This window comes from Penicillium chrysogenum, assembly GCF_028827035.1.
Source record: "Penicillium chrysogenum strain IBT 35668 chromosome Unknown utg000005l_segment0_segment0, whole genome shotgun sequence".
Taxonomy (NCBI): domain Eukaryota; kingdom Fungi; phylum Ascomycota; class Eurotiomycetes; order Eurotiales; family Aspergillaceae; genus Penicillium; species Penicillium chrysogenum.
In genome coordinates, this window is record NW_026622753.1 from 4,107,317 (window position 1) to 4,134,152 (window position 26,836).

General features: G+C 49.9%; 11 protein-coding genes across 11 annotated transcripts; 5 read left to right on the forward strand and 6 right to left on the reverse strand.

Annotated features, from left to right (window-relative positions):
• Positions 1 to 70: 70 nt before the first annotated feature.
• N7489_009948 (uncharacterized protein) lies at positions 71 to 1,110 on the forward strand (the record flags this gene model as incomplete). Its single annotated transcript, XM_056715697.1, has 4 exons — positions 71 to 344; positions 441 to 598; positions 709 to 771; positions 840 to 1,110. Exons 1-4 carry the CDS (start codon positions 132 to 134, stop codon positions 1,108 to 1,110), a joined length of 705 nt encoding a protein of 234 aa, XP_056563319.1. The 5' UTR covers positions 71 to 131.
• A 95-nt stretch (positions 1,111 to 1,205) lies between these two features.
• Positions 1,206 to 1,581, forward strand: N7489_009949 (uncharacterized protein; the record flags this gene model as incomplete). Its single annotated transcript, XM_056715698.1, has 2 exons — positions 1,206 to 1,236; positions 1,293 to 1,581. The coding sequence occupies 2 exons, from the start codon at positions 1,206 to 1,208 to the stop codon at positions 1,559 to 1,561; spliced, it is 300 nt and encodes a 99-aa protein (XP_056563320.1). The 3' UTR covers positions 1,562 to 1,581.
• A 471-nt stretch (positions 1,582 to 2,052) lies between these two features.
• On the reverse strand, positions 2,053 to 3,291 carry N7489_009950 (uncharacterized protein; the record flags this gene model as incomplete). Its single annotated transcript, XM_056715699.1, has 1 exon — positions 2,053 to 3,291. The coding sequence occupies one exon, from the start codon at positions 3,289 to 3,291 to the stop codon at positions 2,053 to 2,055; it is 1,239 nt and encodes a 412-aa protein (XP_056563321.1).
• Positions 3,292 to 4,055: 764 nt separating this feature from the next.
• N7489_009951 (uncharacterized protein) lies at positions 4,056 to 6,561 on the forward strand (the record flags this gene model as incomplete). Its single annotated transcript, XM_056715700.1, has 2 exons — positions 4,056 to 6,281; positions 6,331 to 6,561. The coding sequence occupies 2 exons, from the start codon at positions 4,056 to 4,058 to the stop codon at positions 6,559 to 6,561; spliced, it is 2,457 nt and encodes an 818-aa protein (XP_056563322.1).
• A 396-nt stretch (positions 6,562 to 6,957) lies between these two features.
• On the forward strand, positions 6,958 to 8,239 carry N7489_009952 (3-deoxy-7-phosphoheptulonate synthase; the record flags this gene model as incomplete). The annotated part of the gene is made up of 5 exons (XM_056715701.1): positions 6,958 to 6,963; positions 7,023 to 7,077; positions 7,125 to 7,495; positions 7,558 to 8,029; positions 8,088 to 8,239. 5 exons carry the CDS (start codon positions 6,958 to 6,960, stop codon positions 8,237 to 8,239), a joined length of 1,056 nt encoding a protein of 351 aa, XP_056563323.1.
• Positions 8,240 to 8,696: 457 nt separating this feature from the next.
• N7489_009953 (F-box protein) lies at positions 8,697 to 10,337 on the reverse strand (the record flags this gene model as incomplete). The annotated part of the gene is made up of 1 exon (XM_056715702.1): positions 8,697 to 10,337. One exon carries the CDS (start codon positions 10,335 to 10,337, stop codon positions 8,697 to 8,699), a length of 1,641 nt encoding a protein of 546 aa, XP_056563324.1.
• A 377-nt stretch (positions 10,338 to 10,714) lies between these two features.
• On the reverse strand, positions 10,715 to 12,961 carry N7489_009954 (uncharacterized protein; the record flags this gene model as incomplete). The annotated part of the gene is made up of 1 exon (XM_056715703.1): positions 10,715 to 12,961. The coding sequence occupies one exon, from the start codon at positions 12,959 to 12,961 to the stop codon at positions 10,715 to 10,717; it is 2,247 nt and encodes a 748-aa protein (XP_056563325.1).
• A 2,240-nt stretch (positions 12,962 to 15,201) lies between these two features.
• Positions 15,202 to 18,194, reverse strand: N7489_009955 (putative DUF221 domain protein; the record flags this gene model as incomplete). Its single annotated transcript, XM_056715704.1, has 5 exons — positions 15,202 to 16,196; positions 16,260 to 17,424; positions 17,495 to 17,659; positions 17,714 to 17,893; positions 18,159 to 18,194. The coding sequence occupies 5 exons, from the start codon at positions 18,192 to 18,194 to the stop codon at positions 15,202 to 15,204; spliced, it is 2,541 nt and encodes an 846-aa protein (XP_056563326.1).
• A 948-nt stretch (positions 18,195 to 19,142) lies between these two features.
• On the forward strand, positions 19,143 to 19,701 carry N7489_009956 (uncharacterized protein; the record flags this gene model as incomplete). The annotated part of the gene is made up of 2 exons (XM_056715705.1): positions 19,143 to 19,347; positions 19,406 to 19,701. Coding segments are annotated over 2 exons (501 nt in total), but the record flags the coding sequence as incomplete, so codon positions are not given.
• A 427-nt stretch (positions 19,702 to 20,128) lies between these two features.
• On the reverse strand, positions 20,129 to 21,053 carry N7489_009957 (uncharacterized protein; the record flags this gene model as incomplete). The annotated part of the gene is made up of 2 exons (XM_056715706.1): positions 20,129 to 20,692; positions 20,763 to 21,053. 2 exons carry the CDS (start codon positions 21,051 to 21,053, stop codon positions 20,129 to 20,131), a joined length of 855 nt encoding a protein of 284 aa, XP_056563328.1.
• A 791-nt stretch (positions 21,054 to 21,844) lies between these two features.
• N7489_009958 (putative glycogen debranching enzyme Gdb1) lies at positions 21,845 to 26,571 on the reverse strand (the record flags this gene model as incomplete). Its single annotated transcript, XM_056715707.1, has 3 exons — positions 21,845 to 21,913; positions 21,973 to 26,290; positions 26,354 to 26,571. The coding sequence occupies 3 exons, from the start codon at positions 26,569 to 26,571 to the stop codon at positions 21,845 to 21,847; spliced, it is 4,605 nt and encodes a 1,534-aa protein (XP_056563329.1).
• Positions 26,572 to 26,836: the final 265 nt, after the last annotated feature.

Below are 26,836 nucleotides of genomic sequence, written 5' to 3' on the forward strand. Positions count from 1 at the left end.
TAATGAATAATTATAATGAACTAGTCTATTTTATATAGATCAATCCATTGTAAGTCCACAGAATTGTGATGTTCCGAGAGTCGGTTTTCTAGCGTGGCCGGGAGCCAATCAGAGCAAGGGGGTAATCATCAATGTCAAGTTTCTTCGACTTCGACCTCAACTTCCAGCACCTCTCTCCTGTACCATCCCCCCTCCTCTCCCCACCCACCCCCTCTCGCTTTGGCGATACAGCACCCATTCCCGATCAAATTCAATTGCTTGGGTTAAACTTCGTCATGCTGGGACGTTCCATTTTGCGCGCGTCCAACCGGGCCGTCGCCCGCCAGTCCCTCGGGAAGTCCACGGTACGCCCTCACCCCATTGATCTTCACGGAAGAGGACAATTGGCTCCTTGAGCCTGTATTGAATTAAAGAAGGGCTCCGTTGCTAATATTCAACAGCGTGCCTCTTCCACCGCCGCCGGCGCCGAGGCCGCCAGCTCCCCCTTCTACCTCACACTCACTGCTGCGCTTGCAACTGCCGCCGCCGCCGGTTCCACCGCATGGTACTACCACCTCTACGGTCAAGAGGCCTTCGCCATGACACCTGCTGAGGAGGGGTGAGTGAAATGCCCCAGGAAGATCGCCGTACTTCTGGCTTCGGTCCAGCCGAGCATTGTGTGATCCAGGTTGACAACAATGGCGGAAGCTAACAGTTGATTTTATCCAGACTCCACGCTACTCAGTACCCCTGGGTGCACGAGCGGTTCAACAAGACTTTCGATCACGCCGCGTGAGTGCTCTTTTCCCAAAGTCACATTTTTGCTCTCACCAGCATACATTGTACTGACCCCGTCCAAGTCTCCGCCGTGGTTTCCAGGTCTACCGTGAGGTTTGCGCCTCCTGCCACTCCCTCTCTCGTGTCCCCTGGCGCTCAATGGTCGGCACCATGCACACCGTAGACGAGATGAAGGCCTTCGCCGAGGAGCACGAGTACGACACCGAGCCCAACAACGAGGGCGAGATCGAGAAGCGCCCCGGCAAGCTTTCCGACTACATTCCCGCTCCCTACCCCAACGAGGAGGCCGCTCGTGCCGCCAACGGCGGTGCTCTTCCCCCGATCTCAGCTTGATCACCAAGGGCCGTCACGGTGGCTGCAACTACATCTTCAGCTTGCTGACCGGTTACCCCGATGAGCCTCCCGCTGGTGCTGCCGTCGCCGAGGGCATGAACTTCAACCCTTACTTCCCCGGTACCGGTACGTAACGACAAGCCCATAATATTGTCTTTTTAGCGTTTCTGACTCAGTGATAGGTATTGCTATGGCCCGTGTCCTGTTCGACGGTGTTGTCGAGTACGAGGACGGTACCCCCGCCACCACCTCCCAGATGGCTAAGGATGTCGTCGAGTTCCTGAACTGGTCCGCCGAGCCCGAGATGGATGAGCGCAAGAAGATGGGTGTCAAGGCCGTTGCCCTCCTGACCGGTCTGTTTGCCGTCTCCGTCTGGGTCAAGCGCTACAAGTGGGCCCCTCTCAAGACTCGCAAGATCGTGTACAGCCCCCCGATCGGCCCCCGCCGTTAAATGTTGCAGCAAGGCCTTTTTTTGAGTGGGAAAATGTGAGAGGCTGAAGGGGCCGGTACGACCTGGGGAACCCATACCACATTCCCGGTTTTGATACAGGTGCTTCAAAGAGGCCTCTCTGTTCCGTCATTTTTGTGTCTATCTATTGGTCGCTGTGTCTGTGTTTTGTTAGAACGCTCCCCGAACACCTGTATCTGTATCCTAGATATATTCTTTTTTTCATTTCCTTTCGAAAACTGTGTGCTTCGAGGAGTCATCTGAATTTAATTTCCTTTGTGATTATGACAGATGAGACTATTACATATGTAATAAGTCTCTAGAGTTGCAGTGTGTATGTGCATGTCTGTATCATCGGAATATGATATGGTATGTTACGCAACTCGGCAACGACATGAGTGCGGGTGTACAAACGATTGTTCTCTAATTGTTGTATTATGTATGCAAGAATCTACATAGCTATAAACTCCATCAAAAAAGGCCCAGAAGTAGTTTCAGGCCCGGGTATCACCTATAGTCCGCTCGCCATCCCCAAATACAGGAGCGAAGAAACAGTCATAGCTATTCCACACACACGAAAACACGACATTGGCTAAAGCCACCAGCCACGGCGGCATACGCCCATCAGGACCTGCAAATACCCTGGATAGCATCAAAGTCAAAATCAACAAAGGCGCCCACATAGCCAGGAAGATCACCTTCCCGATCTTCTGGCGCGTGGTTGTGATATGATAAGTTTTGATCTGCGCAAGATATTCTCGATATGAAACAGGCAGATCATGTTCCGCAGCGCCAGTCTTGATCAATCCAAGGTAGCGGGCCGAGGGCTGAGCGTAGTTAGGATCCGGCCGGAAATGCAAGCAGATTGTATACCACCACGACAGCTGTGGACCACTGGCCAGAAGCGCATCACCTTTCTGGGATTGCGATTTAAAGCGGGCATCGTCTGCAGCTGGTGAGAGAAGGGTGCGTGCCTTGAAAGCTGGTGTTGTGGGGTAATCCGGGACGGGGTCGGAGGGATCGTAGGATTGATGGAAGGGATGACAATCGATGACACAGTCGCGATATCCACGACCACCGCCCTCTGTGGCGATAATCTTCGCGTAGTCGGCTAGTGTGACTTCGTAGACGACTCCGACTAGAGGCTTGTGCCATTGACGCTTGTCACAGTCCGGCACTTTCTCCACCTGCCGTGTCCGACTTATGAGCGCGGCCTTCTCTGACAGACATTCACTGTCCGACACGTCTCTCTCGTCATCTTCGACTCCGGTCTCGTTGTCTGGAGGAGAAACATCCCTGTATTGCGTGCCTGCGAAACATGGCTCTGCGTACGGTACTCCGGGAAGATCGAAGGTGAGACGGAGTTCGGGGACAAGTACACAGATCTGCGAGAGTGGTTTGATGCCGCGCACTCCGCGAAAAGTCTTGGAAGCTAGGTTTGACCCGTATGCGAGGTACAGAACCGTCTCATCCCTGGCGACAGTTTCCGACACACCAATCCCGTGTTCCTGTTGCTCGGTGATCTTCTCTGGAAGAGTCTCGTCTTGTTCGAGGGAAGCGGCAACGCTTGAGGCCCGACGGCGTGCAACATTCGTTCTGGGAATAGGGTCGGTCTCGAGTTCGACTTTCGCAGGCTTAGCAAGGGCAGCTTGAAGCCGGTCTAGAGGCTGAGTTGCATTGAACCGGAATCGAGAAGCTGGCGCATCTTCGGCGTGCGGCGCTTGTTGTGTCATTGTGCGGAGTTATAACGCAATATTGGGCGTATGAAACATGACACCTGGCAGCTACCAGGGTTATTAGGCGTGAGTTAACCTGCATTGCTTATAAAGCTTCTCAGCCGCATGAATTGATGTATTGTCAGCGAACCATATCGAATGCCGACGATTATTAATCGTGGATCGCGGATCGCGGAGCTTGTACGGGCCGACGGATGAGGATTGAACCCTTGGATGTATCAGTTCTCAAGGGGTCATTGATGCTGAGAGTCAGGATGGAAGTTAAGAATGGTATGGGAGTAGCTAAGTTAGAACTACCTAGGTAGTCTGAGAAATATGAAGAATATTATGGGGAAGGTGCTTTTTAACAAGCACACAACTTGAGATAAAAATAGAACACTTTATCCCCAGAAAATCTAGTTTTATCAGTCTCGGCAGTTGTAGATCTATTCAAGGGCCCAGTAGACTATAAGAGTAAGCATCACAGTCACCTACCTGTAAAAGGATCAATAAAAATTAACTATACTGATACCTATCTTGGTCATATCTGTAAATCAACCATTGATCATCCCTGATCTATACTCTCTTCATTATGTGTATATGGATAATAGTAGGACATTCGAAGTTATAGTTGAGGCATCATGTGATTCATGCCGTATGCTGGAGCTGGGCTTAGTTCAGCACCCTCATTAGCTGGGAAGCTCTGGAGAGCTCCCTTTGCTCCTTTTTTTTTACAACGTCCCTCTTCATGCTCTGATTTCAAGTGTACGACGGTAGCAACCATGAAGACAGCTCGGGTCTCACCTGCACCAATTAATCCAGACACCGGGAGTAAGGCGACGGTCAAAGACGCAGCGAGTTCGGGACACGGTCTCACAGGCCCAAGTCGCCAACAACACAAAGCCCCTCCATCCCAGCCTTCAGAGTCGAAGCTTGTTCGACTGAAGCTCACAAAACCAAGACCGCCCAAATCCAATCCTCAAGAAGTGGACTGGGATGAAGATCTTCGTCCTACACCCAATGAGATAGCTGAGAATAAAGGAACCCGTGGGGGCACCTCCGTAGTCGATACAGACCCGAACCGACCGAAGACAGTTGCCAAAAACACAGGAAGCAAGCGAACAATACCGTCAAAGCCACAAACAGCCCCGGCCAAACGCAGGAAGTCAAACACGAAGAAGAGCACTGCTACCAAAGAGGGTAGCACAAGAGGGCCACAATTGCCATTGGTAACGCTTACTGCAAGCATTTTGCCTCCTGCAGTCCCTCTGGGTAATAGTGAACCTCCTGACACGGGTCCCTTGGACGGGCAAAACAAAGACCATGTCACGAAGCCCAATGAGAATGCGCCCGAAGCTCCGCACCAACCTTCGCCACTGACAGAGGGCCACAACAAGCGTGGAAATACCAGAGCGGGGGGTGTCGTCGTCGAGATAAGAAGTTGCACATCGGTGACTACCGGTTCATCCTCGGATTTCGAAGATTATGGCCAACGACCGTCCCGTACTTCAAAAGTCAGCATCCTAGAGCATCGGGCACAGTCCAATAGACAAACAAGTAAAGACGAAACTGTTCATATGATGCCCGGTGTATCCTCAAGTTCTGACGTCGATCTCAAAGGACCGTCTCACACAACTACTTCAAAGGTCACCATCCGGGAGTCAAGAGCACTTTCGAAGAAACAAAACAGTCAGACGAAGACAGTTCATGAGAAGAGTCATCGCAAACATCGTGGTAGAGCAGAGAGTGTTGGTAACAAGCTGGTTCTTGCACTCCACGGAGCAGAGCCTTCTCAAAATGAACCAGTCAATAACCAAGCTGCACCTCTCGTCATCTCATCTGATCCAGTACAATACGAGGAATCTCCCCAAAAGCAGTTCCACAAAATGCCGACCGACACAGTGCTGGAACCTCCGAAGATCGAAAACGTACTGGACGGAACAATTCCAGTTGAGATGCACCAAAACCAAAATGAGCCTGAGACTGTTAATCCAGCATTGATTGCCAAGAAACTTCCGCCCAAGGAGGAGGAGATAGAAGAGGCAGATGACGCAGGCTTCTGGAGGCTTCTGGGCGATGACAGGATGTCTACAGCGAGCTCTTCAGACTTCGAAACCGGCAGAGGCTTGCTAGGTGATGGCCCTTCAATCCTTGATTACCATATGGGAATGGAACATATCCCCGGATTTGCCACCTTGCAACCCATAAGATCTGCACCGACCACTTCTTCACACGGCACTAACATGTGCGAAAGCCAGGCGGATAGCTCGTTGGAGACTTCAAATGTGGGAAAGTTCGATGAGCTCATAGCAGGACGGATTGAGGGACGTGGGAGCCATACTCCGGAGTCTCAAAAGCCTCTTCTCACCAAAGAATCCCTAATGGAACTGGATTCCGCTTCTCCCCAGCTCCCAAAATCAGTCCCAAAGACCAGCATTGTCGACAGCAACGGTAGTCCCCGACTCATACCGCAGTCAGCCAAGAGTATGGTTGCACCTCAGTTTGACCTGGATGACGAAAAGAGCCACGAAGAGACAACCAGTGACTCTGACGCCAGTCCAAGTGAATACGATCGAAAGTCGTGCAGTATCTCCACCGAGAGTAGATATGACAGACTCATGTGGACCAAGTTCAAGAGAGACATGTTCCTGGAATATGGAATCCAAACGGAAAAACTGGCGAGATCTCACCCATGGCCGCCGCCTAAGAAGCACCGCCCATCATTTTCTCAAAAAGATACTGCTGAGGCGGCCAAGTCGGAGAAAGCATCGACGATTGAAGCAAGTTCTTCACAGAGAACGATCGACGAGAGAGCATTAGGTGGTGCTCCTTCGAAGAGTCACGAGTATCTTGACCAATCTTTCCGCACAGATATATCGGTGTCAACACAGCCAGCTGCTAAATCGCACCGAACCTCTACGATGGGCGGTCATGACGATATGGAATGGATATCAACTTTGCAAGTGGCGCAGAAGGACGCACACCACCTGCTTCAACAAACTAATTCGGTTAGTCAAAACTGTCTATGTGCATGTAACCATGTTAACTGGGAATTAGCATTTGTCCACTCAGCTGGCAGCAGAAAAGGCCACTGTCAGTCGAGTCCTGGAGATCTACCGAGAGGGGTGTAGTCGGATCCTTGATGACCTGTTCCAGGCGCAAGAAGCACGAATGCAGCTATACCGGCAGCAAATGCAATCTGTCAAGGAACAACATGCAGATATATGTCAAGACCTGGTTCGTGGACTGCAGGAGCTTGACCGTCGGGTGCAACAAGGGCCAATCTGAAGGATGCGGAGGCTAGAGGGTGAAATCACAGGTTACATGTACAACATATTATTTCAAGGGTGACAGCAGGCTCAGCAGTATTGCATGCAAGGGGGCTTCTCGTATCAATATTAATATAACATATTAACATATTAATGTCCACATTTTTCCACAAATTTTTATAATGCGCTCGCCGTGATTGGAACTCCAGCGCCGGGCGAGATTCACCGAGGATCACGTGGAAATTCTTATACTCTGAGCTTTTGACTCATTCACGAGCCGTTTCTTTTTATTTTCTTATTTTTCTTATTTTTAAAGAACTTGATATCCTTCTGTTCACTGCAATTACTCTCCATTTCTCCCAATCGCCCTCCTGAAACCTGCCCTCTCCATCTTCTTCCCCCTCCTCTGCCTCCGATGTCGGTGAGTCAAGCCCCTCATTGATCGTAAATTTCACATTGCTGACGTCGCCAATTCCACAGTTCTTCATTGATAACCCTAATGTGGGCAACCACGATCACTTGGAAGACTCTCGCAGTAAGTCTGGCAGTATTTTACTCGTAATTGGTCTCTAACAGCTTTAGTTCTCGGCTACAACCCTCTCACCCCTCCCAATCTCCTCCAACATGAGATCGCATTGACCGAGAAGTCACGACAGACCGTACTCCAAGGACGTAAAGAAGCCGTCGAGGTTGTCCATGGCACAGATACCCAGCGCCAGCGTCTGATGGTAGTGATCGGACCATGCTCCATCCACGACCCAGAAATGGCCCTTGAATACTGCGATCGCCTACTGAAGATGAAGGAGAAGTACGCCGACGAGCTGCTAATCGTGATGCGCTCGTACCTCGAGAAGCCACGCACAACCGTCGGCTGGAAAGGTCTGATCAACGATCCCGACATCGACAACAGCTTCCAGATCAACAAGGGTCTCCGCGTGTCGCGCCAGCTCTTCGTCGACCTGACCAACAAGGGCATGCCCATCGCCAGCGAGATGCTCGACACAATCTCCCCCAGTTCTTGGCCGACTGTCTGTCGGTCGGTGCTGTCGGTGCACGCACCACGGAGTCCCAGGTCCACCGTGAGCTTTCCTCCGGTCTGTCTTTCCCCGTCGGATTCAAGAACGGCACCGACGGCTCGCTCGATGTCGCTGTTGATGCTATTGGCTCCGTCAAGCACCCCCACCACTTCCTGTCCGTCACTAAGCCCGGTGTTGTCTCCATTGTCGGAACCGTCGGTAACCCTGATTGCTTCGTTATTCTTCGCGGTGGCAAGAAGGGCCCCAACTACGATGCTGCCAGCATCGCGGATGCCAAGTCCAAGCTCTCTGCTAAGGGCATGCGTCCCCGTCTTATGGTTGACTGCAGCCACGGTAACTCGGAGAAGAACCACAAGAACCAGCCTAAGGTCGCTGCTGTGCTTGCTGAGCAGCTCGCTGCCGGTGAGGATGCTATTATGGGTGTTATGATTGAGAGTAACATCAACGAGGGTGAGTCTTTTGCAGATTTTGATGCCTATAGAGAGCTGTTTGTACTGACTTGTGTTAGGCAACCAGAAGGTCCCCGCGGAGGGCAAGGCCGGTCTCAAGTACGGTGTCAGTATCACGGATGCTTGCATCAACTGGGAGGATACCGAGTCAGTACTGGAGACTCTGGCTCAAGGTGTTCGCGCCCGTCGCGAGAAATCGGAAACGAAATAAGCTGTGTTGAGATAATCAAGTTAATTATGACGGGGCATTTCTTAAGCGTGTCAAAGTGGATAAAAAGTTCAATAAGTTCAATGATATTACTTCTTTCGGCCTTGAAACTCAACATTCCATGGTAGTTTTCCCATTACAGCTTCTACCAGCATAGCGAAATATTCTTACTTTGTATAGTTATTTGGTGGATATGGGGCCAACCTTGGAAAGTTAGCCCTATGCCGTCATCAGGGTCCATGGCTAGGTATCTCGTTGAAGCCGACCTCGGGCCCTGCACCTGGGCTAAAATGCTTATATATCTTAGATGGAAGGGACCTAAGAAGAGGAGACAAATCATATTCGCTATGTAATTTTTTTTCTTCATTTCCATTTTCCTTTTCCGAAAGTATTAGCTATTCATACATGTTGACCGTCAGGTTGGATATGCGTCAGGTTGGATTGTCAAGTTGGCATCAGTTCAGTTGGCCTCAGTTGGGTTGGCATCAGTTGGGTTCAAATTAGCAGAGGCCGCATTCGATGGTCTGGCCGGTTTGGAGATAGAATATCGAGGCATGCTTGCGGGGAGCTCGTCGACCACTACGAACGGCCAAGGGAGACAGTAAGTGACATCGTTTATCAATGTCACACTCTTCGCCATGAAACCATTTGCACAGTCAGAATAACGAGGAAATAGATTGTACCCTAGCCGGCAACAGAATAGATTCAACGCTTCCCGCTTAACCAGGTAGCGGAAGTAAAATCCCTCATCGGTGACCAGAGCACCGCGCTCAGCATCGGGCACATGCACTCCATGGTAGGAGAAAGTTTGGAGAGAAGGGTGAGAGCCTCTTTCTTTGTGTCTCATTAATAACTCCAATGCCATGAGTGATTCATATTCGAATAACATCCAATCTGACTCTAGGCAGAGGTCGGAGCTTATATGAAGGGCTTCAAGAGTTGGTGGCAGTACGTCCCGAAGCTTGAGGGGGCGACTACCCCAACCGAGGAGAAATTGAAGCGGTAAAGAGGCCGATTTCAGTTTGGGAAACTTATTCAAAAAGCCACGAAAACGCTTCCCACCTTCATGCGGCGGATTCAGAAGGCCGCTTGCGCGACAACATGGGAGAATCTCCACGCTGAGAGAGAGATGCTTGATCGATTGTCCTCGATTTTGTATGGCAGGAAGGAGCCGCTCAAGATTCCAGAGAAAGTCGGCTGTTGCCCGGCAATTGTAGGCCAAGCCCACATGCAAGGACTCCAGATATGGCAGTTGAGACAGTATTGTAGCGATGTACTGGGGCCTTGCACGTGTCTTGGCAATAACAAGACTGCGTAAGTTTGGCAAATTCAAGTGTCTTGGCGACGTCTGCGGAGGGGAAGCAACGAGTTCATCCGCATTATGGAGCCATATCTCGAGAGTGTGCAAGGAAGGAAGGTGGAACCAGGGGACGAATTGACAGGCCTCGACGGATCTCCGATTGCGGTGGAAGTCCGAGGAAGGCAAGTTGCTTGCATAGTCGGCCATTTCCAATTTCGAAAACCGGCTAAGTGCGCCAGGGGGTGCGTCCCCGAAGAGAGAATGATGCAACATTTCCCCGACGAAGCCACCCTCAAGCACGAACGAAAAGTTCAGTCGAAGGCTGCGAAGGTTGTGCAGTTGCGAGATCAGCACCGCGGCGTAGGCGTGCGGCTCTCCATCATACAGTGCTCCGTGCCATCTGGTAATGAGCTCTGACGGGCATTTCGCGTCTCGAACCACCTTCCGTGACCATTCGAGAGCGAGCTGAAAATGCATCATCAACTTAGCCCAGCCAGCCACCCCTCCTCTGGGGAGGTAATCCTCTCTTTGCTCGGATTCCGGGTCCCAGCATACAAAGCTGACATGCCAGATGTAGTCAGCCAACTCCGGTCGCTTGGAGATAGTCTGCAAGAGGGCCATTATTTTGGGGGTCGGGGGTTTCGTCCAGTCCCAGTGAATGCTTCGATACAGGAAGAGCTCAGTTGAGTCACGGATGTCGTGGGAAACTCGTGACAGGTTATTCAAATCCTGTTTTGGTAGATATCCTAGTATCTGTACCCAGCAGTCGCAAGGGAGACGGGCGAGTGGAGTTGAGCCCATCGTGAACGGCTGTCACGTCTATACGAGTAAAACCAGATAAAGATTGAGACTGATTGATTCAAAACATAATTCGTGAATGTCAACTTACTGGTCCACCACGTAAAATGGGCCAGGGAACTATTTAGAACCCTGAAAGGTGAAGCGACAGTGAAAGGTGCAAGGGAAGATGGAAGAGACAGATGGATGGAAAAGAGAGGTAAGAGATGCAAGAAGAGAGATGGATGGTGATGGAAGACAAGGAAAAGAGAAGAGAAGAGAAGAGAAGAGAAGAGAAGAGGAAGAGGAAGAGGAAGAGACAAGTCAGGACGAAAGAGGAAGGAAGAGCAAATTTGCGAAACGGACACCTCGATACCTGATATATTCAGTAGATATGTATATTAATACAAGGGAATCTTAAAATCTATAATGCAAGCTGCAAAGGACGAACGCCGAACAGACGGCTCCTGATGTATCCCATGAACACCAGCAGCACAAGGCTTGACATCTTCCGAATAGCGACCAGCACCATATCGACCCGTGAACCCAGCCTTCACCTCCTCGAACTTCCGCTTCCTCGAGCCCTGCAATCCGCCCAAGCCAGTCCTCTGAACGATACCAAGATCCTCCACTCCCCCATCAGAACCAACACCAAGAGACCGAGTAGGAACATCACCAGTATCAATATCCAAAACCGTGCCTTTGCCATCCTTCCCGAAAGCCCAAACCCTAACACCACCCTCGGAAGACTGCAAAGCAAGCTCGACAGTCCCCTTAACAGACCCAATCTCCTTTCCATAGATCTTAAATGGCCACATCATAGCCGTGGGCCGGTAGGAGACAGACAAAAGGAACTCCCAATCCCCATTCTGGTTCTGCACCAGACTCTCACCACGCTTGCGGGGCCGCTCCGAGTCAACGTACCAGTCGAGTGCGAGGTCGCTGGTACCCATCACCCCGTCGGATTGACGCTCACGCTCTTTGCGGATCACGTTGAATACGTCCAAGGGAATGGAGTACAGCACGAGGCGGTCGCCATAGGCGGCGACAACGCGGAGGCCCCAGCGGAGGTCGGAGCCCGCGGTGAAGGTTGTTGGGACTGGCAGATCTGCTGGTGGCGGTGTTGTGTTTGAGGGAGACGGGGATGGAGGTGGTGTCTTTGTCTGCCGGTCTTGGGTGCTTGAGAAAGGCGGAATACAGACGAATGCGCGGGTTAGGCTTGTTGGCCCGCCGATTGGGGAGTCGGTGCCTATACATAGTAGGCTTGTGCGTGGCTCGATGAACATGATGTGGAAGCCGTCATTAATGGGGACGGCGCGATAGTGGTGGCAGTGTGTTGCGCGGACGAAGCTGCGGGATGGGGTATGGGGAATGCGGCGGTTGTTGAAGGTCTGGATATCGGCGAGGAAATGAAAATGGTTGCTTTTTGGGTCGAGTTTTGGTGATGTTGAGAAGGATGAAGATGAAGGGGAGGGCGAAGCGGGGCATTTGCATTCGTACAAGCCTGGTCCAGATAGCGAGGAAATGAGACGTAGCTCGTTGGGTGTCGCTGGACTACTTGGGAGGAAATGAAGGATTTCTGAGGGGTGGGGGAGGGTGAAGTGTTTGCGTTGTTCATTGCGTTTTGTTTCGTTCACGCTGTGGATTTCGATGCCCGCGGCGCAGCCGAAGGCGACTATCGGCCTGCCGGGACATAGAGCAACTGTTCGGGGTGGGTTATCCACCGTGCAGATGTTGTAGAAGAAGTGGCGGGATGAGGTGGCTCTGCTATTAGAATGAGATTCCTTGGTAGATGACTCTTTGGCCCAAGCCATATCCATGTTGCAGACCATGCCAACGCGGTTGCAAAGCAATGCAGCGACGGTGAATTGGGGCTTGCTGGTATCAATGGCTGCTGAGAGAACATCGAATGGACACGAGATGCGCGAGACTAGCGCCAAGTCATCATTGCCGAAGTCTGTTGATGTTGGCCTAGACTTTCGACCCAGAAGACTATAAACATAGATCATGCAGCCTGTCGTCACGAGCAGGTAGTTGCTGCAGCTGCTGATGCTGAAAGTTGACACCCCCGACCCTTTCCCTTCGGCCATCTGCAAAGCCGGTTGAAGTTGAGCGCGGGATTTTCTTCTCGTAGAACCAGACAGACTTGAAAAGTCTACCACAGCGGTAGTCAAAAAGTCGGGCTTCTCGATATTCAACTTTCGCCCCGAAAGGAGACATTCTGTCGCAAAGCGACGGCTCATTCTCCAGACCTCGCTCTCATCTAACCGGGGGATGCGTGCCGTTTGGCGGTCTTGTAGCCATGCATCCCACCACCCTGCTCTTTTCAACATATTCTCAAGTAGCTTGTAATTTAAGCTAACCCGCATCCACTGTGAGCATGTCCGCCGGGCGTTGTCGAAGTCGCGCGGTGTCAGCATGGAAAAAATCTCCAGTAGAATCTCTGCTGGTGTAACATTTGCAGCGGAAGGGGATGAGCTGCTCGTTGAATTGCATTTTGAAAGATGTCGATTGTGTGACATATATCGTGTCTCATATTTCTTCAAAATTGAGGGGATTGACCTCGTTGATCTTTGCTTGGTGTGCGTTGAGGCATTCGTTGATATTTGACGGGCATAGTCTTGACTTGAAGACCGCAGCTCAGGCATGTTGATATACCCATCCACCAAAGAGAGCGACTTAATATTCACCAGTGGCGCTCAGTCTCTTTGTTCAATTCCAGAACATTGCTTGGAAATCAAACGTCGGGATTGAATGTGAATTTGACGGCAATTAATTAATTGGTGTCCAGAACAGAAGTGCCTTCAGTCGAAAATACACCAAGCAAGATGCAAAGCTTGCAATTGAGTGACGCAAAGACCGGATGGAAAAGATATCTCCACCAAGTTTATACAACACAAGTGTTCACCCCCAGATAAATCGTCTAGAGCAGTAGTAAGCCCCCTGATCTGCAATTCCTCAAACCCAACTGCGAGTAATTTAATTCGAGAAGGTAGCTCACTCACATTTAAGAAAAGTTTACACACGACCTTTGATACTAAGTTGAATGGAGAACGTGCCAAGTGCAAGGTTGTATCGGCCTCCCGTCTGAAAGCGGTGCAGCGACGGGGAATTGATATGATAAAATGAAACCTAACAGATTCGAGGGCGAGGCAAGGGCTGACTTGTTTAATTAAATACTGCACCTCACCATTTCCAGATAAAACAAAGTTAACTAAGTTTGCCATCTGGTTAATTTTCAATTACAATTTACCGTTCTGACGTCGACACTTACACAGTAGAACGAGTTCTAGGGCGAGATGTGCCTCATGGAAATCCGACGAAAAAGTGGAGCACGTCAAGCGACATGTAAGAAACGAATATACCTTTTTAGGTAGGTGGTTAGTACTAGTGGTTGTATGATGCAGTCATGCAGTCAATGCATCAATGCATCAATGCAGTCAATGCAGCTACTGTCATTCCACTATGGAATGGACATCTCTGGACATTTGCACGGTGGTTTAGGGTTTACTGATCCATGGGCCTAACTACCAAGCTTAACTTTATGCATCCAAGTCTTGTTCCATTTCCATGGTTCAATTCAAATAGATCCATGTTGTACTAAGACACCGTAGCAGCCCTGGAGCATCGACACCCCGTTACAACCCAGGAAAAAGAATCCTCGTTCAAAAGAGAATCCACTATCAATCTGCAACACTGACATTCCACAGGATCTCGGGAAAGGAATTAAGGAATGCGCCCCGGATGCAGCGCATGGCTTGGCACTTAGTCGACGCCTCACCGCTTACATGCATGTGTCTCTAATCGTATGATGATGATCATAACAATAACACAATAGTAAGATCATTGGATTAGTATTTAGTTCAGCATATCCCACATTCCTTAATGCCCAAGGATAGTTTGTTTTGTCTCTGTTCTTTTCTTACTGTTTCATCTCCTCACCGCAAGAGAGACAACTGTGCCACCCCCCACTGCTCAGGAATGTGCCCCCGACCATGTGGACCCAAGGGATTCCAGAAGACGGCGATTCCGTAAGTATTCGAGGTATGTCCGCGATGGAGGTTAGATCGAATGATCGAATCGATTTGCCGATTCAACCTTCGGATGCAAAGAAGGGTGATATTGTATTGTTTTCATTATGTCTAACTATAGGTCACAATGGTGATGTGACCCCTAGCAGAATGATGTCTCAGACCACACCATTGAAGTCAAATCTTTAGACACCCTTTTTTCTTGGGATAATTGCACTAATCTCATACATCTAAATACGGGTTGCATTGGCCAGAGAGAAACACGAGGGCTCAGCTTTCTCGCTCTTTCTTCGGTTAGACTTTTGATTGACTTTGTGCTCAGACACTGCCACGTTTCTTGCGGGCTTATTTTGGAACTGAGGAATGCAAGAAAAGAGTAAACCTAAGCGAACCCGATATCTTTACCGAGGAATCCGACGAGATGTGCCTCAGTGGAGCCTGCATTGTGTGTCCGAAAAGGCAGCCGCTCACGCCTGACGGGTAAATAACCCACATTATTAGAAAGCACGAAATCCAGAGAGCAACAGTACTGTACAGACTCTATATTCGACTCTGACATGAACAATGAAACATATAAACAAGAGGATTGGAAAATCAAATAACAAATTCAAATACTGCGTGGGAGGGGAATAGCGAGGGACAGGCGAGACGAGCCGGACAGAAGGAAAGCGAACATGTCACGCAAGGATATCATAACCATGAAAATATACCAGAACAGGATAGTGAAATGCGAACGAGGTATCAAGATCGTAAAACATGACGGGTCAAAAACATATGCAGGGAAAAAAGAGTGTATTAACAAACAACACAAGGATAGATCGGATCATGCACACCTGGAATCCACACAACCCGGGAAATCAAACATTCTGTGTCTGATGAACCTCGAACGCGGACGCGCCATTTCCATTGCCTCGAGCCGGGTTGCGACCAGGAAGCCAGGCAGCATGCAGCGGGACAATCAAGCTCGGGTTGACATACTTCTTTAGCCGCAATTCGAGGTCCTGTCCGCCAATACGGATCGGAAGGCTATCGCGATCCAGGCCTGATGGCGGTGAGAGGGTCGACGAAGGCGAGGGGGAGATGTCGCCACCACCCGGCTGGTCCCGATTGATACTCTTGAGGGCAATAAATTTCATCAAGGGCTCGTATGTACGCCCGAACCAGTATGAAAACCAAACGGTGAAGCCTAGAAGTGGCACCAGGAGTAGTGACCGGGTGATGGCTCGGCGCAGAGCCAGAACGCCAATCATGGCCAGCTGATGGACCAATAGCCCCACGAATACGCGATTGCAAATCATCGGCCACGCGCGGCCAGTGGAATGTTGCTGGTGATCCATGGCATACAGCAGTTGGTATTTGTAGATAAATTTGCCGACTGTGAAGTAGATCAGGCCGAACAGGCAGATCAGCCACGAGCTCGGGAACACACTGTAAACCACGCAGATCACCAATATCAAGATGGTTTGCGGGATGGAGAAACCGTAGCTGAACTTGGGAGGAGTTGACAGCTCCGCATATTCCCGTGGCGTGCGTGCCGACAGGAATTGGAAGGGGTATAGTGCGACACTTCCGAATTCGAGGAGTCGGAAGGGGAAAAGGCCTAACCCCTGAAGAATCAACAGGTTGATGTAGAATGGAGCGAGGCCTTCGAGGGAATTGGCCAATGCGAGGGCAATAGTTGTAGAATCTTTGAATGCATCCCGAAGACTTTCCCAGAACCCATAGAAACCACTCGCTGTTCCAAACACAGTGAACAGAAGGAACAAATTGAAGAACGAGAAGAAGAAATTCTTGGAGATAACGGACAGCTCGACATCACCACGTGAGACCATTCCTTGGTTGTTTGACAGCCCTGCAAAGATAGTCAGCGATTTGAACAACTACATGAGGGGGGATTATTCGATGGAAAACTTACACTCGTAAAGATAAGGCACGGCCACCGTCAACAGCGAGAATGCGAGGGTAGGCAATCCCGTTTGAACCAACGACTTGATGATCGGATGTTCCTGGAGGAACTCTGCCAGCCGGGGGACAATCGTCTCAAGGGTCTTCAGCTCCAGCAATGAGGCGATAGGGACCAAGAGAACAGACCAAAACACGGTCAGGAACCCAATGACGAAGGTGATGGACCATGACTGAACCATTCGTCGAGTACGAGACAAGTAAGTATTTTTCCAAATAACATCTGCCGGCGCCGGCGCAAGTCGAGCGAACATTTGCATCGGGTGTGGATCAAGGATCGCTTGCACAAGCATTTGGGATGCGGCGATTGACTCCATCGTGACGAAAGCAATCTCGGTAGTACGATATTCTTTCTCTCGGGCGTTTTGGATATATTCATCGATCTTCCGTAGTTTTTCCTCATAGTAATCGATTGCATCGATCATCCGGAAACGAAGCTTGAATGGACCATACCAGATACGAACTTTGGGTCTTTCATTCGAATAACCCAAGACATGCTCGTTATCATGTCCGGACAAGAGCCCGGATCGCTCATCGTCCGCATCACGGGGTTGTTGCTCGGTCAGCGGCAATGCATTTCCATCGCTCTTTGGTCGCTTGTATCCTATATGTTTCGTCCATGCTCTCTCAAGTTCACGGATGACTTTCATTCTTTCGTCGATCAATTCGTCCAGCTCGCGCCACTTCCGGCACACCGTGATGCTCTCAACTTTGCCGACTCGCAGGCCTTCCACAAATTCTTTGATCTTGTCTTCGGTTCCCAAGTCGTGCGGGATACCGGACAAGCGAATGGTGCGATCAGTAGTGCTGGTCTGATTCCCGAGATAGGTTTGCCGAGTGCGGATGATTACTTTCGTCTCGTCAAGAAGCATGTAGATGGCCAAGCCACTGAAAACATATGCGAACAAAACATAAATCCACAGATATGCAGGGTCCGTAACCGGCTTTTCCTTTTCACTTCCATCAATTGGACTCGTGGTCTTATTGCCAGGGGGGTTATCCCAACCAGGAACTCCATACTGGCCGGTGTATTTGTAGTGCATAGGGAGAATTATGGCAACAGCGAAGATAAAGACAGCCAAGAGGAATCGGATCGCAAACTTGAAGAAAGATAAGAACTACCCAGAGATGCAAGTTAGCAAGTGTCCATGCATGGTCTGGTAGAGAAGCCAAAGCATTCGAACATACGACATATGCATCTAGGCCCGCAGACTGCAGCACTTCTTCTTCTGTAATCTGATGGAGAACGGGTATCCAACCAAAAAGGGTATCTGGAAGCTCAGGTAACCGCGAAGCAGCATTTCTTTGTCGTCGTCGCGCGGCATACAACTCGGTCCATTTTGGTCGTAAGATCTAGAAGCAGTCAGCGATCAAAACCTACATACCATAGCAACAAAGAGCACGTACACAGAACGCCAAAAAGGCACTGAGACCCAACGCGGTGCTAATCACAAACTGCGTGTACAGATCGCGCTGTTCCTTCACCGGATCGTTGGGACGCCACGGCCTCTTGCTTCCGTCATCAGGCCCGTCGGCAAGTAACGTCAGCGCAGCGCGGAGGCCGCTGATGCCGTGAGAGACATGAATCTGGTTTATAGAAAGCCTCTGCACTTCGGGTTTCTGTGGTCACTTCGACGAGCGAGGGGCTGTCGGAGCTAGTAGTTCGTCAAGGGCATGCGGGAGGATTCCGTTGATCGCTGAAATGGCTGACGTCAGGGAGATGGGATGGTCAACTGTTGGAGATGATTCGATTGCTTTCTGGGTTGCAATAGTTGTTCAAGTACTTTGGTATGGTTTTCGAGAAGTGATCGTGAACAATCGGTGAGTTTCCCCTTTGTTGTCTCCTGTTCACCAAACCTTCGATGACGGCTTCCGGTGCCGGTTGCATGTAGCTGAGTCATCATTTATGCGCATAACCCTAAGGCTTCATCTAACTAGTTAACTAGTTACATCATAACTATAAGAGAGACGCTTAGAAAAAGATTGGAAAACAACAAATGCGTATAAATAAGCACAAGCGTTTGCCCAGGTGAATGAGGATGCTTAAATAAGGACCTATGAATGTTTTAGAAGAGAACCTTTAACGACGATCTATTTAGAATATTTCTTATAGTGCTAAACTAGATGGTTTGTAACTATTGAGTTAGATTCACCAACGACGAAGTACTCTTACAGTCTGACTTACTTTCTCCTCTTTACAAGGATAGCCTTCAATAATTTCTGTGGGATTTGAAGCTCTCTGTCTATCTCTAATTGTTATAGGCACATCGAAGAGCCTAAGAACGTTGTGGCAGTCAGCGATGAGTACGCCATGTAAAAGACGTTGGGTATTTTTTTCGAGATGTTCAATATCTCCAAGGCCTAGTTGAGATTCTATAAACCAGGGCACCAGTATCACATGAATTTGATTCAATAAAATCCCCCATGGTAGACCAACGGTCATCCGACGACAGCTTGTAGTATGCACGCAGCTAACAAGTCTCATCAACTGAGTCAATCTTCCTTCCATATAGGCGTACCTTCCATCTGTTATCGTCCCTGGGTAGTAACTTCCCCGAATATACCGTCCACGGGTGGTTACTTCCAAGGTTGTTTACTCTGCCTATCTTTGTATCCCCTCTCTCTTTCATACTCTTTTCTTCTCGATGCAGCTGCCAAGGAAACAACAGTCGCTCTCACTCGCGCCAACATTCGCCATGGGTTCATGGGCGGATATCCGACGTCTCTCATTGGCGGATCGAGAATAACTGAGGTTCATATTTTCTGTATCGTCTCAACATGATTTATGAGCTAATCTGACTCAGGACATTGATGTAATCGTGGATTCGGACCCAAGCGAGGCCCGCTTCTCCAGGCCAACGCCTGCTTCACTGTGACCCCCAGCAGCAGACTTGTGTTTTCGGGAGGGGATGATAGGCCCATCCCAGTTGAGCTTCTTCGTGGGGGAGAAGGCAGACAGTTGAAGTTACCTGACGCAAATTCGGTTTCTCTTCGCTCCGTCACTGCCAATGTCCTGCCGGGACGTGTTGAGGAGACCCCAAGTGAGTACCTGTGTATTCTACTAGAGTAAGCTTTCGCTAATCAATCATGGCGCTCAAGTCCCCATCATTGCACCCTCCGTCCTCGTCCTCACCAAGCTCAAGAGATGGGCATTTATCGCCAACTCCACCCGTCCCGCAAGTAAGAGAAAAGCAGTGAGGGACGTCGACGATATTAAGGTAATCCTGACCTGGCTGGTCAACGATGGAAGTCTTATCGATTTCAAGGGATATCTGGAGCAGCCCAAGCACGAGTTACTCGCTTTTGTTCGCAAGCTATACCAGATGCATACAAAAATTCGCCCTTTGCTTGCGGCCACCTTGAGCGCGGAGGATTTGGCGCTCATCAGCAATTAGAAAGCTGGTGTGACGAGTCACCGGTGTCGCCTTGTTGCCTTGATATGATAGGCATTCGCGTGGATCCAGTTCTTCTCGTCTCTGCATCCTCCTATCCTTCTCTCCGTATGCTGAGTTATTTCGTCAAATGCTGGAGGAGCGAAGGAGTTAGGGGGGGTAACAGAGAGGAGAGCGGAGGTGATAATAGAGTGGAAATTGCAATAAGCTTCTGGGAATCGTGGGAGATTTCCCTTTGATGGGGATATCATGCAATGGACCTAGCTCTAGCCATGACGGATTCAACACCTGGTCAATAAACGTACCAATATTCCATTAACTTACTACGTTTATTGATGTTCTTTCAACACGTACTTGGGCGCTCAGAGCCGGCCAATAGATCGACAGTTTCGGAGAACAGATTCAGGCATGCGGAGATGGTCTTTTCTCATCAGCAACTAGTTAACTGATCCATAGTCCGACAGTCTCGGAGTATAGATTCAGAAATCCTCAGATAGTCCTTTTCACCGGGGCCCCAATCCCAAGTTTCCATTTCTCTCACTGCTTCTCCGACTCTGTTTTGGTAATCTTCTTCGTTCTCATCGTCGTCGCATTCCCCATCCTTCGTATTCAGCGGCTTTTCACGTAAAATGTAAAAGCACATAAAAGACAGTAGATCATCTTTCACTCGAAGTGTGAAACTTTCGTCAAGCGGGTGGTTGAGGAGATGACGGAGCAACGAAACCATGTATTTGCTAGGTTTGGGCGTCAAGATCTTGAGCGTATGGTCAAAGGTGGATGTGACTTCGCAGGTGTCCTGAAGCTCAAGGCCTACAAATGACAGCGGGTAGAGATATACCGGACACCTCTCGCCCAGCCTGTGGATAATGCAACCTCGATACCATTCTCCGTTGTAAGCAACTCCTGTGGGTAGGGGCACAGAAGGGAAACCCTGGCCTGATAGAATTTCTGACGCAAGCGAGAGCAGTTCATCGGGGACTGCCCACTCCACGCGCTAGAATTCAAGACGTTTAGAAATGCCCAACGAGTCGACTAGTCAATACCACAAAAGCTTTGATGCTTACCAGAAGGACCACAGGGTCTCCGTAGCGCCACTGGATCTGCTCCCCATACTCCACGATGGGGATATTCTTCTCGACCAGAGCTTTCGCAGCTACGCGCACGATGGGCGCATGGATGGGCGCACGATGCTGTCTCGACAATGTCTCTTCCTCGGGTGGCGATGCCTCTTCTTTGCTTAGTGATGTTTCTTCCCGGTGAGGTAGTGATATCTCGTCATGCGGTAGTGATGTCTCCTGCGCTGTTGGGTTATCTTCCTGGGGCGGAGAGATCAGTTCCTGTAGCGGTAGTGTCATCTTTCAACCACCGAAAATCGATGAACTCGAAATGAGAAGAATCTTAAAGTTTGGCATTCATGGGGTGGGATAAGGAAATTGGGTTATCGTGAAGAGTGCCGATCAGATCAGTTGCCGTTTTAGGATTAGTCAGGTCCCAGACCACGTGCCATGAAATCGTTGTCAGTCTGTACAATATATGTTGTAGCTAGGTTCCAGTTGAGTGAGTGCGAGTTTTAATCGGGCCCCTTTTCTCCTTTTCTTTATCTATTCCTGACAGAACCACCGTAGTATAGATAAAAGAGATCTACCCTTGCCTAGTTACCTACTAGGCACATAATAACTAACGCACTACACTATTTTTTACTGAGGATAGACTGTATCAGACTCACAGTATAGGAGTAAATCAGCATGCTCATCAGGCTGAAGGCCAATGCTTAGGCAACAGTGGGGGTGCAAGAAAGAAAGGGAGCAGAAGGAGGGAAAGAGAAGGGAAAGTGTATGAATAAGAGGAGGAGAGGGCAAGCGGTGTTTTATAGATGGATGACAGTGGGGTCAAGTGGTAAAAGCGGGCCAGGGCCGGCACTAACCCTCAAGCGGGGCCCGAGGAAGGGCGCCATACCAGAAGAGGCCCGTGTATATATGACTACCTAGGTAAGTATAGGACATATCTTAGTGGACGTCCGTAGGATAATCCCCAATGGATCATCTTTGCCCCATCTACCCTTATTCCGTAACAATGCATGATATCTAATATGTGTTTAGGTGAATATCCAATTGATCGTGTATCCAAAAATGAAAAGCAAATAAATCTAGGTATGCTTCGATGCGTCATAGTAAAGGTCGAGCAGACATCCGGCGGACCAGGATTGGGTGGGTGACTATATGTTTGATTAGCACTGTACAAAATGAGAAATATATCAGAACGGAAGTAGCTCACCGAATCATTACAATGCTCCCCAGCCTTGTTCGTCAATTCTGTTAGCCCTTTCCACGGGCTCTCTCGCAATGCCTTCTTGCAACCATCAAGTCGTCGGGTGATTTGCTGGAAGCATTCAGTCCGTTCCTCAGGCGTCTTTCGGCGCAGGAGATCGAAATGCAATAGAGCACGGAGGAAATAGCCGCGTTGCCAGACCCACTCTGGACCCTGATGGTAATTGCGACCCTTGGCAGTCGCAAAGTCATCGGAGTCATCGGAGTTAACGTAGTATGGACGGTAGTTGAGGTCAGATGGGTCCAGTGTCGCCATGCCCACAGGGCCCACAATTGCGGAGTCGGCAATTGACAGAGCGACGAGAGCCTTTGCAGGCGTGAATAACTCTGGAGCGACCGACATTGCGATGGGGAAGTTGGCGCGGAGCTGGTAGTCTTCGTAGGGCTTGCCAGACTTATACAAATCCTTGTAGATTCCTCGGCGGTTGACGACTTTTGCGTCCACCTCGTACTGACTATCTTCGCTGGGATCAAGGGGGACAAAGTAGCACCTCTCGAAGTTGTCCTTGATTTTGCGGGCCCATTCGGCAAAAGTAATGTTCTTGCCATCGCCGATATCGACGCCCTCATGGGGATAGGTCTTGGATTCGTGGAGACGTGCAACCCATGCTAGAGCGCTGTAGGCGAGACCGGTAATCTCGATAGCAGCACCATCACGGGGAGTCCCGGGGAAACCCTTATTCCCAGCCTTAGTGCTTTCTCCCATCTTGTCTTGCCAAGTGCCACAGTTATTCTGGTTGCCACCGAAAATTAGACCCGTTCCCCAGTCAACCTTAACGTCGATCTGGAAGCCTTCAGGCTTCATCTGGCAGTCAAGCTCGGGACCGGCATTGTATTCCCTGAAAGACATGCCAGAAGCGTGTCTTTGGAACACCTCCTGGACGCACTCGAGAAGAGTCGGGGTCTGAGAGTATGCCCGAGAATCATCGAAGGGGAACCAAGTGTCGTCATAAGGCAAGAACCGTCTTGGGACTTTTTCTTGCAAGATATCAATGCCGCTTGGCGCCATTTCAGTGTAATCCTGGATAGCTTGCATGAAGAACCAGACGGAGTCCCGAGAATTGTATCTCGGCAATTTTCCGCTGCTCAGCAAATTGGGGACCATGCCATGCTTCAGCACACTTGCAAAAGCGATAATATGCTCCTTAGCGTCATCAAAGCGTTGAGTGCAAAGGAATAAGCCACGAATGGAGATAAAAATATCTCTTCCCCAGCATCTTGTCCAGTCTACTGCAAAATGAGGCAGGCCGGCTGCAAGACTGGGGACCATCTTGGTGGGCCACAAGGATGCGGATTTCACATAGCCAGTTTGTTGAACGCTGACCATAGCCAGTTGATGAATGAATTCCTGGCCGTGCCGCACATTGTCACCAAGGAGATGGATACCTCTCTTCCACGCAGCATTGTATGAAACCTGCACGATGATCGCGAAATACCTTGGGAAAAGGAAGTTGGGCAAGTCGCGGACAGCGTCGAACTTTCCTCGAAGCCATGCAGCAGGCTTTTTCAAGGCAACATATCCTTCTTTGGAAGCTGCCTTATCCATGCGACCAATAATGTAATCCAAAGCCCACTGACCTTCTCTCAAGTGATCGCAGAGCGGGTGACCAAGTTGGTTATACTTGATGATATCCTCAAGGACACTCCACCAGCCCTGAAGACCAGCATAGACCATAGGATCTTGCTTTGGAATGCTGTAAATACCATCCTGACCGTCGCTATAGTCTCTCTCTTCAGCTTCGCACCGGTATAGCACAAAATTCAGATCAACCAAGCTGAGCTCAGAGAATGCGTCATCCGCGCCATTGGCGAGGTTGTTTTCAAATCCATCGGTATGATCTGCGCCAGGAATCCATGTCTCAAAAAGAGCAATAGACCCCGGAACAAGTGACTCCAGTGCGGAGATTTTGACGTCTTTGTCGTTTTGCTCAATCTTGGTGCCTTCTATGTCGCGGGTATGGCTGGGAAGACCCTTCAAGTACTTGTCATCGGCTAGGATATTTTCCTTTGCTTCACCACTAGCATCAACTTCAAGTTGCCACGATCCGATATGTTTGGCACTGGTACCGGCGATGTGAGTGGGAGCGAGAATCGCGCCACTTTCATGGCCAGGGAACGCGGTATGTGCGATCAGGAAGATGCCTTTTCTGGTCTTAGGGTGGACTCTGTGGACAGTGATAAATTCACCATCGTGATGGATGTGAGTTTCGTCATAGCCTTCAACACCCATCATAGTGTGGAGTTCATTTAGAAGCTTCTTGATACCACCAATCCCACCGTCTCCAGACCCGACGACAAGACTCTCAGAATCAGAGGAGGGAGAGACGTATTGCCGAGTCTCATGGACAAGATCGATGAGTTTGGGGTATACCTCGTCGTAGCCCATCACACTTCCAGTTGCAGAGGCGCACATCGCCACAAGGGCAGCATTTGGAAGAGTGTCCCTGGCGTCGCGTTTCTGAGCAGGTAGCTCATTGTCATGGGTACAGTCCATGAACAAGGCCGGCACTGGACAGGGTCGAATATGAGTGATGTTTTCATTAGTCTTGCCAGACCTAGCTGACGCAATGGCATGACTACTGCCAGCAGAAGGTAAATCCATCTCAAAGCTACCGATCGGCTGACCACCATGACGGTGAACAAGGCGACTCAGCTCTTCCGTGCTCCAAGCCTGCATAGCCTCGCGAATCAGAGCATTAATGCCCAATCGTTTGACGAAGACATAGTCGGCCTCCTCTGAGCCCGTGAACAGTTCCGCAAACACGGTCAAATCAGGCCGGACTTTGCGAGCTTCGTCCAGCAAATATTCTGCAACCACCAGCGGCGTCGAATGGCAATTATCGATTCGGAAACCAACGAAGTACTTGGCCATAAGGCGGGTATACCGCGTCATAAAGTCCCAGAGGAAAGGGCTATCTGCGGGAGAGGAGCCGTATCGAAGTTTAACGCAATCGCCCCAGACAATGACTTCGCGGCGTAGGTAGGCCCTGGAATCAGGCCCGGCATTATCTTTCATGGCGTCGGCATTCCAGATCCAACCATTATTGACCAAGGCTAGGGCTTTGGGGTCGTGTTTCTTCGTGACATCATTGAGGGGAAGGCGGGTAAAGTAAGTCTCAATCAATGGATTTTCCTTGGTGACAGGACCCATCTTGGGACCATGATCCTCAATTCTGAGATACTTGATGCGATTGAACAGTTGGTCCATAATAACATCAACGTCTGCATCGTACTCCTTGTAGAATGGCAAGTTGGCCTCGTCGAGGAGCTGGGACAAGTACTCTTCAACCTCAGCGAGGTCGGTCTGTCCCTCATCGTAATCCCCAAATAGAATATTCAAAGCAACTGCTCCAAACTTCGGATCGACAGCGCGGTCAAAACGTCCGAGAACCTGCTTGACGGATGGAATACCAATCTCGCGGAGAACGTTGGCTTGTTGCATGAGCGACCAGTTTTTGAACTGCTGCATTTCGTCCCGTTCGATGAGCGCAGGATCGACGGTTACATTGATCCATTCGTTCAAAATCTTCTTAAAGTCGCTCTTGACGTCGAGAACATAAAATTCCCATAGACGAATTCCATCAATGGCTTCCTTGCGCGCCGCGTTCATGACTGTCACTAGATCTTCCTCTGTCTTGAACTCAGTTGGAAGACCGATGTCCTGGAGGTTATCGCCGAATTTCAAAAGGGCTGAGTCCAGCTCGAGGGCTGCCTCCAGCCATGGCGCGGTCTCCACGCTGTATCCAGACTCGGGATGCTCCTCCAGCCACTTGCTATTATTAGCTGTGTGGTTCCAGACCACATCAGTCAATGTGAGAAGACCATAATCTTTCTCCATCTTCGCAACTAAAGAAGAGACATCATCTTCTCCATTAGGGAAAAAGGCGTTGTCGAATGCCAATTGATCAAAAATACTATAGGGCGAGTTGGACGAGCCACGCTGCATGAGGGGTGTGAAGTGAACCATGTTATAGTTCCGCTGACCAATTCCACGAAGGTGTCTGTCCCAGTCCGCCGGGTTTTGACCCATGAACTTCGAGATCACTGAGAAGATGGAGAGTGCATTGAGCGGTAGGTCTTTCCCTTGAAGGGTAAGTTTGGGCGACACATCGATGTAGTGAATAGGCGTCCGGGTCGGCTCCGGAGCAGACACCTCCTCGACTGAGAACTCCGGTAGCGGAGAAAATGTTGTATAGAAAGCAAACGCTCCCGCGGATGTCACGGGGATATCGATCTGAATGTTCTCATTGAAGTTGGGCTGCAGTCTACTTCCGTTCAGCAACCGCGACTCTCAATTTACACAACATATAAGAACTGGGAAGATCTACCTGAACTCCCGGAATGACCAACGTTCAAAGGGCTTTCCCTCCTCGGGAATATTAACCCAGAGACTGCCTTGTCGGCAAATGGAACTCGTCCCCTCGATGATGAAACGAAGCACGTATCCAGATTTCGGCGGAGGTGCCAGGTAGATGTACCCGCCGGGCACATCTGGAGAACCGTCATCCTTCAGTGGTAGCAAGTAGACCTGAGGTGGGGAGGCCATTGCGACGGGTCGATAACGATTGGATGAATGCGGATCTAAACTAACAGGTCGTGAGAGTACAGGAGAATCTGGAACGATTCACCCTACTTTCACTGCGATAGTGAAGAGAACAGAGAGATGAGACTTCAGCGAATATATAAGAAGGGAAAAAAAAAGAGAACTGAAAAAGCACGGAAGGAAAAGTCGGGCACAGAGGACCTGGCGTTCCCCTCAGATGTTCCTGGAGAGAGCCCAGACCGCGCGGGGAATGACATCATGCATTTTC